At 41.9% G+C, this 10,699-nt stretch overlaps 1 protein-coding gene across 1 annotated transcript; it reads left to right on the top strand.

Moving 5' to 3' along the window:
* Positions 1-5,197: 5,197 nt before the first annotated feature.
* Positions 5,198-6,450, top strand: LOC125262956 (trace amine-associated receptor 13c-like). Its single transcript, XM_048181797.1, has one exon. It carries the CDS (start codon positions 5,241-5,243, stop codon positions 6,246-6,248), a length of 1,008 nt encoding a protein of 335 aa, XP_048037754.1. The 5' UTR covers positions 5,198-5,240; the 3' UTR covers positions 6,249-6,450.
* Positions 6,451-10,699: the final 4,249 nt, after the last annotated feature.

The raw sequence follows: 10,699 nt of genomic DNA, 5'->3' as shown, positions 1-10,699 counted from the left end.
CGTGAAGAAGCATCTCCGTGTTTTAGATAGCAGTATTGGTTTATTTAAAAGCGTACATTTTGAGGTTGAAACCAGCTTGTTTTTCAGAGATTCTAGCACGCAGTAGGGGCGTGTCATTGTCTGTTTGTATTTCCATACTGAAATCGGATACGCCGGCTTTTGTTTCTTTTGTTATTGCCGCCGCCCTCCAAGGGAAGCGTGGCTACTTAGTATGCAGCGCTCTGGCCGGCTCTAGCTGATATCAAAATTTAATGAAGATGGACGCCGCAACATACGGCTGGATTCTTTAGCTGCGGAAAAAGAGTGGCAGGACATGCGAATTATTGGACATTTAGAGGCAAACAGATGCATAGTGCAAACTTCGGAGATGGTTACATCCACAAAGAAGACCCCGACAAAGAGAAAGTGTGCCCGAACAACTTATTTCATTGGAGGCAACAAGATCTTTTCTGTTTCTTATGGGGTGAGTTTCCATAAACATCAAAGTTTGTCGTTTTGTGTTCATTCTAAGAACACGTAGGCTACACGTTATCTCATGTGTCTATTGTTATTAGCTAGCTCAGGACTGTCGTTTTAATTGTAATCGTTAGCATCGTATCACTTGCCAAAAACCCCCATTACTATAATGCGCTTTTAGATGGTAATGTCAGCATGTTAATTTGAATAACGCTTCAACTGCTTGAATTGACTGGTGTGAATGACTTAGCTCATGTAAACCTTACTATTCTTGAATTGAATGTGACGCTAATAATTTTAGCCAGTTACTACTTCTTAACAAGGATTTACTAATGTAATAGTAAATGTATCAGATTAAATTCCTACATAAGTAAAAGTATAAAGTATCCGTAGCCGTAAAATGTGCGTTATAAGTCAAAAGTAAAAGTATTGAAGAGTTTAATGTACAGGATTTTTTTAATCCTTTGACTCAAACCAGGTCTAACCACTAACTGAGGTCTAAATCAGGACTATACGGTTATCACAGAATCCTGTTCAAAAAGTTCTAATGTCAAAAAAGATAAATTACTGACATTTACAATGCACATTATCCTTTATTATTAATAGTATGCGGTCAGATTTTTCCCGTTGCGTCTGTCGTTGCTATGCCACCATGCAGCTTTACAGGGGGTATGGCTTATCTAAATGAGATGTAAATGAGCCCTATTGTCACTCCCAGCAGGTGAGAACAGGCGAGAACTGCAAAATCTTTAGGTCATTTTCTGCCCTTTGAGCTTTTTTGAGTGCCTACCTTCAAATGGCCACAACTTCTCCAAATATTATCAGATTTCCATGTGTTACACATCGTTGGAAAGCTTGGAGACTACACTTTCAGAATCTGCGAATAACTAAAAATGCCCCAGAACCGACTTGTGTCCCTACTTTCAGTGACTGGTCACATTTAACAGTACATTAGCAACATGCTAACGAAACATTTAGAAAGACAATTTACAAATATCACAAAAAATATCATGATATCATGGATCATGTCAGTTATTATTGCTCCATCTGCCATTTTTCGCTATTGTCCTTGCTTGCTTACCTGCATAAAGTCTGTGTGCTGCTCCTGACGTTAATACTGCCTTGTTTAATGCCTTGAACATGTTTGAGACTCACTGTATGTCATTTCCATGTACAGATCTCCAGTTATTTAACTATGCCGAGGTAAATTCAATTTTCAATTCTAGGGCACCTTTAATGTGTGAATGCATCTCAAATATAATGATTTAAACATTGAAATTAATGTTGTTGTCCTTATACCATATCATTGCTGCTGGTGATAATTGTCATCAGTGTTCAAGGTCCTTCTGCTGTGTATTATGGACCTGCTGTGTAAATACATATGCAAATATACTGTGACAAAATCTGGCCTTGTTCAAGCACACTACACAGGAAATCATTGACTTTTGTTAACAATAATTCTCCAATAAATTGGTTGAAAAATTATGTGAGGTATTTTAAAGAGGACCTTTTATGCTAGATTCACTTTTATAAGATGTGTTTGAACACAGCTGTGTGTCTACAGTGTGTATAAACAACTAGCTTATTGTCACGAGATGAAGGCTGAATCACAATAAACCAAGTTTAATGAAGCAGGCGGAAGTGTAACAGCGTGTAACACACAAATGTAGGCATACACAAACAATAACCGACAGGGAATGAACTGAACAAGGAGAATGTATACACAGGAGTAAATGAGGGAACTAAATAGGAACAGCTGGGCAAGGATTAGCATAATCAGACTCCATGGCAACTGATGAGAACATGACAGACAACAGAACAAACGTGACATTAGCCCCCCCTCCAGAAGGCGCGACCTTGCGCCGTAACAGAAAAAGGTTCACAAGGAAAGAGGGCAGAGGCCTTAGTGGAGGGCGTGGAGCTGGGGACGGACTGAACCCAGGAGACCTTGGCCACAGGCACCATGATGGCACTGAGGGATGGAGGATCTAGGGTGGAGCCTTGACTGACGGGCTTGGCGGCCACCGGGAGCCGATCGACGGCAGCGGAACCATTGTGAGTGGTGGAGGAACCAGCGGAACAGAGTGGCTGATGGACCATGGCTACATCGCAGTCCTGGAAGATGGGAGCTGAGCCGCTGACTCGGGGGGGCTGAGGTGATGAATGGATGATGTGGTGAGAGAGGCCAACGGGGAGATCAGAGGAAGGGAGGAGTCCAGTGATGCCAAAGGGGTGCAGGGTGAGGACGCAGCCCTAATCCCGGAAGTCCATGGCTGCAGCTGGGCATCGACCGGCGAAGGCCGACCTGGAGTGTTGAGCGATCCCAGCGAAGCCTCCGGGCAGACAGACCATGGAGGCGATGAAGGAGTGGTTGGTCGAGGTGAAGGCGACAGCCTGGCAGGTTGAGGTGGAGGTGTGGGCCTGGAGGCCCGAGGAGCGGCCGGAGCCTCTAGCCGAGCTGGTGGTAGAGAAGCCCGAGGCGCGGAGTGAGCGGCGGTCGCAGAGCCGAGGAGCTACACAACCCCAGTGGTGCCAGTGATGGAGACGGGAAAAGGATAACAGGCAGGGATACGGGCTGAAGATGATAATGTGAGGGTGGGAAAAAGATCCGTGGACCACAGGTCTATCAGGTCCAGGTCCGTTCCTGGCTCTGCTGGCTGTGAGGGAGAGGCCGCCATTCTGGAGCATCCAGGCCAGGTACCCCAGATACGGCCTGCTCTCAGGGAGAAGGAGAAGCCACAATACTGGTGAGTCCATACTATTTTCTTATCTCGTTTTGAGAGGTCGGTTATTCTGTCATGAGATGAATGCAGATGAAGGCTGAATCATGATGAACCAAGTTTAATAATATAAGCAGGCGGAAGCACAACAGCGTGTAACACACAAACGTAGGCATACACAAACAATAACCGACAGGGACGGAATAGAACAAGGAGAATATATACACAGGAGTAAATGAGGGAACTAAATGGGAACAGCTGGACAAGAAGTCGCCATTCTGGAGCATCCAGGCCAGGTACCCCAGATACGGCCTGCTCTCAGGGAGAAGGAGAAGCCACAATACTGGTGAGTCCATACTATTTTCTTATCTTGTTTTGAGAGGTTGTTTATTTTGTCATGAGATGAATGCAGATGAAGGCTGAATCGTGATAAACCAAGTATTACAAATATTTGTAGAAGCAGTCTGCATGCCTAGGTGCTTGATTTTATACACCTGTGGCCATGGAAGTGATTGGAACACCTGAATTCAGTGATTTGGAGGGTGTCTTGTCACGGTTCATGGGTTCACTGACTCATTCTCGCTCTGTCTGCATGTGATGTGTTTGGGTGCTGTCAGTGTCAGTTAGTCATTAGCGTCGCTGTGGTGACTAACTGCGCTGATCAGTCACAGGTGCGTCTCGTTATCTGTTCTACTGTATATGTAGTTGTGTGTTTGATGTGTTTCTTTGTCAGATTGTTCTTGTGCTCATGTTTTGGTCTCGTTGTTCCCAGTAGTTCTCTTTTGTCTCCTGTTTCCTGTGAGTTGTGTTTCTGTTCAAGTGGGGATTTTTTACCCAGCCGTGTTTCTCTGGATTACCTTCTGCCTGTTGGATCCCAGCCTGCTGCAGTCTTCTTGCCAGCAAAGCTGGACGTGTTGCATGTTCTGATCATCTTGCCTTGATTGTTTTTCCATTGTGGATTAATAAACCGTTTACACTCACTACTGGATCTTGTGTTATTGTCCGTGACAGTGTCCCAATACTTTTGGCAATATAGTGTATTTCGGGAAAAAATTGATGAATTTACGTGATGTAAACCCGACAGATCTGACTAAAATGATGATTATAAAGGTGCTTAAACAACAAAACACATTCACTTCCACATATTTGTCAATCGGAATATATCATATAATTCATGATATAGTTAACAAGTTTGTGAATATTTTGAATAAAAAAGGAAAAACTAAATAAACGCAATACCTGTCAAAGTGTGGCTGCATGATGCGTCACTAAGGAATTTAAAATAATATTCTAAAACTCATGCTTGGGGCTCAACTATAATATAGAGCCTCTAGAATATAGATATCCTCCCCCCACCCCGGCTGGCCACCTCCAAAATTATGAATGGCCACCCCCTCCCCCTCAGTTCGTGTGTCCTGGCACTGGCTCTGTCGCCCATCCTCACTTTGGCTTAAATGGTTAAAATATTAGTTTGGATGTACTGTTCAGTAACTTGACCAAAAATGGTCTTAAAACCCAACTTTACTGTGTGCTAATTGTGATAGATTGTGGATTGTGATCCTGTCTGGAAAAAACAAAAAAAAACAAAATTGTGATATGTTATTTCATATCTGGATCCATTATAGTTAGAAGGCAGCTGTCTAATGTTACATAATCAGTATCTGAAATTCACAATGTTTGTGTGTAAATGTATTTCATATATGATTTAAACATTTAGAATAGGTTGTTGGCCTTGCATTCGTCATTGCTATCAGTGTCAAGCATCAGAAGTCCCCTTTTGTTCATGACCACTGATGCACTTACAGCAGATTTGACGATATTCTTTTACTTTCTGCTGACACCTATCTGTGTGGAAGTAGCATCACGTACAAACAGTTTCATGTCTCTCATTTGTCTCTCATGATCAGCAATTTTACTGTCAAAGTTGAAATTAAAGAAAATAATTGTCATTACACATCACCAGAGTGGGCGGTAGATGGGTTGTATGTCAGTATGATCCAGAAACTGTATAAATGAAAAGACAGTAAGGAGAGCAGAACAACACTTACAGGAGGAGACTCACTCATGGCCTATGAGACAGAGAAACATGAGACTCAATACTGCTTTCCTGCCATCAACTCATCATGTATCAAGGGAAAACGCTCCAGACATGAATACAATATCATGTATGTGTTTTTTTCATTGCTGTCAGCATGTACTGTGTTTCTGAACCTGCTGGTGATCATCTCCATCTCTCACTTCAAGAAGCTTCACACTCCAACAAACCTGATTATTCTCTCTCTGGCTGTGGCCGACCTGCTTATTGGACTTATTGTGATGCCTGTGGATGCCATAAAGCTGATTGAGACATGCTGGTACTTTGGAGACACTTTCTGTGGACTGTTTATGATAATTATGGGAGTGCTAAGCTCAATATCTCTTAGCAATTTAGTTTTAATTGCTGTTGATCGTTATGTGGCTGTGTGTCACCCTTTACTGTACCCACAGAAAATAACAATGACTAAAACTTTAGTAAGTATCTGTCTGTGTTGGTTTTTCTCCTCAGCCTACAACACTGTCATTGTAATCAGCAACAAATATTTTGACCCTTCAAACAGAACAGATGAGTGTTACGGAGCGTGTACCTTAACAGTTAGTTTTACCTGCAGAGTCATTGATGCAATATATTCCTTCCTGTTGCCTTGTAGTGTGATGATCACTGCATATTTGAGAATATTTTATGTTGTTAATCAACAGGTGAAGGTTATAAACTCCATGATGAAGAGTGGTAAATGTGTAAAGGAAGGTTCAGTGAGAAGGAAATCTGAGAGAAAAGCTGCTCTGACATTAGGAATCATTGTGACAGTTTATCTGCTGTGCCTTATTCCATACTATATCTTGTCTTTAACGGGGACCACAGTAAACTCTTTCACCACAATCACATTTTTATTATGGACTTTGTATATTAACTCAGGTCTGAATCCTCTTATCTATGCTTTATTTTACAGCTGGTTTAAAATATCAGTTAAACACATCTTAACTCTTAAAATATTGAAGCCAGAATCCTCTCTCATGGATATTTTTACAGGCTGATTTAGGTTTATTTATTTTTTTATTTATCGTATTGAACTGAAAAAGAGAAAATAGTATAGTTTAAACTATTGTCTCAGTTTGTAAAGTGGATGTAAACACAGTGGTTATCAGATGTCTTTATTATTTAAATTGCAATTAGCTATATTAATGTGAAGTATTTTAAAGATGTTTATAATCAATCATAATAATTTATTATGTAATGGCATAAATAAAACCAGTATTAAACATGAATACTCCTGTTTCCTTGATGACTTCTCTTTCCTCCTATTTTGTTCTGGATATGCCACACTAAATTGAAGGCTAAAAAAAGCAGTAAAACATTTAACCTTGTTTTGATATTTTATAAGTGTGTGTAGATGTGATTAGATGCATTCATTAGTGACAGCCAGGTAATGATGTTTTTGCCCTAAACTTTGGCAGTGTTTGTCAATATCAAGCAATATCTGCTTTCTTAAATGTCAGCATGATTGAAAAATGTGATATTTATTTTATAAAACAGTTCAATAAACAATACGTGGGTTATATGAATTGAGCATTTTTAGACACAATATTGTCAATCTTGACTGTTTTTGCTCTATTTTGCCAATGAAAAGAGTTACAAACAAAGTAGAAAATTTGTGCCTTGTCTTTACAGTATTTCACACCTTTAATGAACGGTTCAGTGGAGGATCATCTCTGCAGCAATAATACATGCAGAACATAAATTAAGAAAAATTGTAATTTGTCCTCTGACTTTCCACATCATTAATGTTTTTCTGACATCAGTAAGAGTAAACAAATTTAACTAAGAAGTCACTGTATGACAGATCAACCCATGTGACTACCTTGAGAGAGGCCCACACACAGTGTAATTTGCAAAACCCATTGTATTTTACTTCAAAGTATCAAAACTATATGCTTATTCTATTGAATATCTGTTTCCTCTATTAAGGTGGTCTGAGCTTCTGTAACATTATTTGTGCTCACCACTGTAGACCTTTTCTCAGTACAGATGTAGCACATGAATACTGACTGCTGTGTTAGCTGAGGAATGCTTGTCATGTGGTTAATGTCATAGTCTTCACAAAAAATCCACTGAACTGCTTTTACATTGTGGCATACTTTGCTATGACTTTCAACTTTTAGCAGTTCATCTAAATAGTAATGTGACAAATTAATGTGTGAATGCATCTCAAATATAATGATTTAAACATTTAAATTAATGTTGTTGTCCTTATACCATATCATTGCTGCTGGTAATAGTTGTCATCAGTGTTCAAGGTTCTTCTGCTGTGTATTATGGACCTGCTGTGTAAATACATATGCAAATATACTGTGGCAAAATCTGGCCTTGTTCAAGCACACTACACAGGAAATCATTGACCTTTGTTAACAATAATTCTCCAATAAATTGGTTGAAAAATGATGTGAGGTATTTTAAAGAGGACCTTTTATGCTTAATTCACTTTTATAAGATGTGTTTGAACACAGATGTTTGTCCACAGTGTGTATAAACAACTAGCTTATTGTCACAAGATGAATGCAGATGAAGGCTGAATCTCAATAAACCAAGTTTAATGATATAAGCAGGCAGAAGCGTAAGAGCATACACAAACAATAACCGACAGGGACTGAACTGAACAAGGAGAATATATACACAGGAGTAAATAAGGGAACTAAATAGGAACAGCTGGGCAAGGATTAGCATAATCAGACACCATGGCAACTGATGAGAACATGATAGACAACAGAACAAACATGACATTAAGCTCCCCCTCCAGAAGGTGTGACGTAACAGAAAAGGGTTCACAAGAAAAGAGGGCAGAGGCCTTAGTGGATGGCATGGAGCTGGAGACGGACTGAACCCTGGAGATGTTGGCCACAGGCACCATGGTGGCGCTGAGGGAGGGAGGATCCAGGGTGGAGCCTTGACTGACGGGCTTGCCGGCAACTGGGAGCCGATCGACGGCAGCGGAACCATGGTGAGTGGTGGAGGAACCAGCGGAACAGAGTGGCTGATGGACCATGGCTACATCGCAGACCTGGAAGATGGGCGCTGAGCCGCTGACTCGAGGGACTGAGGCGATGACGTGGTGATGGATGACTGGGGTGACAATGTGGTGAGGGAGGCTGACAGGGAGGTCAGAGGAAGGGAGAAGTCCAGTGATGCCAAAGGGGCGCAGGGTGAGGACGCAGCCCGAATCCCAGAAGTCCGTGGCTGCAGGTCGTGGGCATCGACCGCTGAAGGAGCTACACAACCCCGGTAGTGCCGATGGATTCAGGGGGCTGGTCGTGACCAGTGATGGAGACTGCAAAAAGGACAACAGGCAGGGATACGGGCTGAAGATTTCCAGACGGGACCGGCGAAGAAGATGATGATGTGAGGGTGGGGACTTGAGTGGGAGGGTAGGTCCACTCCTGGCTCTGCGGTCGACTGACCTGCTTGCGTCATTTCCAGGGCTTTGATGTTGTCTGGCCCCTGTTTGGGAATGACTATGGTGGGCACCTCATGCTCGCTGGCTGTGAGGGAGAGGTTGCCATTCTGGAGCATCCAGGCCAGGTACCCCAGATACGGCCTGCTCTCAGGGAGAAAGAGAAGCCACAATACTGGTGAGTCCATACTATTTTCTTATCTCGTTTTGAGAGGTTGTTTATTTTGTCATGAGATGAATGCAGATGAAGGCTGAATCATGATAAACCAAGTTTAATAATATAAGCAGGCGGAAGCACAATAGCGTGTAACACACAAACGTAAGCATACACAAACAATAACCAACAGGGACGGAATAGAACAAGGAGAATATATACACAGGAGTAAATGAGGGAACTAAATGGGAACAGCTGGACAAGTATTAGTAAATCAGACACCATGGCAACTAATGAGAACAGGACAGACAACAGAACACATGTGACACTTATAATAATAAAAATCCACCCACTCCTTTTATATAATCCCTATTATTCATGAGCTACGGGTACTCAACAGGCTGTCCGCGGGCCGTATCCGGGTCGTCAGCATTAAATTCGAGCACCTGTATTTGCGCACGCTATCTGTGTTAAAAATGAAGTAACTTTATTTTTGCGTCATTTAATGTGGTTAACAACAATAATAATAAAACCTTTGTAAAGCAACCCTGAGTATAAATAGGCACTATAAAAAGTATTAAAAAGGTGCAACTGAGTATAAAAGGCTGATCGCTTGGTTCTTGTCACATGACCTGTGGTGCACTTGCAGCATTCTGAAAAGTTGAGATGTTTTCATCTCGCCGTGGCATAGGCACACCTGGAAAAAATGAGCGTGCCACACCGCATATTATGCATAATGACCATGTCGCTTCTATTATGAGGGCGCTTGCTGTGTGCCTACATTTGAAATAACGAATTTGTGTGTGCAAAAGACGCAATATGTGAACAGCCCCTTACGGCCCACTTACGTTTATGTACACTATATTGCCAAAAGTTTTGGGAAGCCTGCCTTTATGTGCACATGAACTTTAATGAAATCCCATTCTTAATCCGTAGGGTTTAATGTTACTTAAGCCATATGCACGGGCGGACTGGCCATCTGGCATACCGGGCACTTTCCTGGTGGGCCGATGTGCTTTTTGGGGCCGACGGTCGCCGACCGCAAAAAAAAAAAAAAAAAAAAATATCTCGGCCCATTAAAGTTTTCAATTGACACTGGGCTGCTGGCCCAAAAATATCACATAGGCTAGTTTTTTTTTTTCTTTCTGACAGACGCGGTTCATGAAACATGTAGCTCAGCGGCCCATTGGATGTTTTCTTGATTGACACTGGACTGGCCCAATCATATCTTTGAACTGCACCATCTATAGGATTTCTGTCTGCACGCAGTTTCAGTGTGATCATGGAGAAGAAATGCAAAGGAGGTGCAGAGAAGCTGTGTGAGAGAAAAAAAAACGCTGCCAAATGTGTCAAATTGACAAATGTTTTCGGCAGTAGCAGCAGGGGCGTAAATCGAGGGGGGGGGGGGACCCCCCCCCCCCCCCCCCCCTATCTGAGTGCTGTCCCCCCCAAAAAAATATAATTAATAACCACTAAGTATTGTGCATAAATTATATAAACTTAAAATAATTATGTAAGTAGTAAAGCAATACAAACCCAAACGGGCGTTTTAAGTTTAGAAACAATTTGAGTCACCCCTCCCTTGCCTCACAGTGGTTTGGTCCACCGTGCACATCACACTCGCTTGTGTGTAGATTCTGTAGAAGTCCGGTGGCGCCGGCGGGAGAGAACAGTTCTACAGACAGATGAGTTCCAGTAAGTCGGCTGTCAAGGCTATTTTATTCAAAAACATCGGATGAAGTGATTATTTTCTCTTTAATGCTGACGGTGCTGAGTAATTAGTCATAACAACAACAACAAAAAAGATGATAACTGATGATTATTTTCCCTGTGAGTCCGCTATTTAAGCGATTATAATGTTACCTAGCTTGTTTACCATAGCTTGT

The sequence above is a fragment of the Megalobrama amblycephala genome, linkage group LG2 (genome assembly GCF_018812025.1).
Source record: "Megalobrama amblycephala isolate DHTTF-2021 linkage group LG2, ASM1881202v1, whole genome shotgun sequence".
Lineage (NCBI taxonomy): Eukaryota > Metazoa > Chordata > Actinopteri > Cypriniformes > Xenocyprididae > Megalobrama > Megalobrama amblycephala.
This window is presented reverse-complemented; position numbering and strand designations above follow the sequence as displayed.

Excerpts from the sequence above, each read along its gene's own strand:
- LOC125262956 (XM_048181797.1), top strand. The coding sequence starts at position 5,241 with ATGGCCTATGAGACAGAGAAACATGAGACTCAATACTGCTTTCCTGCC.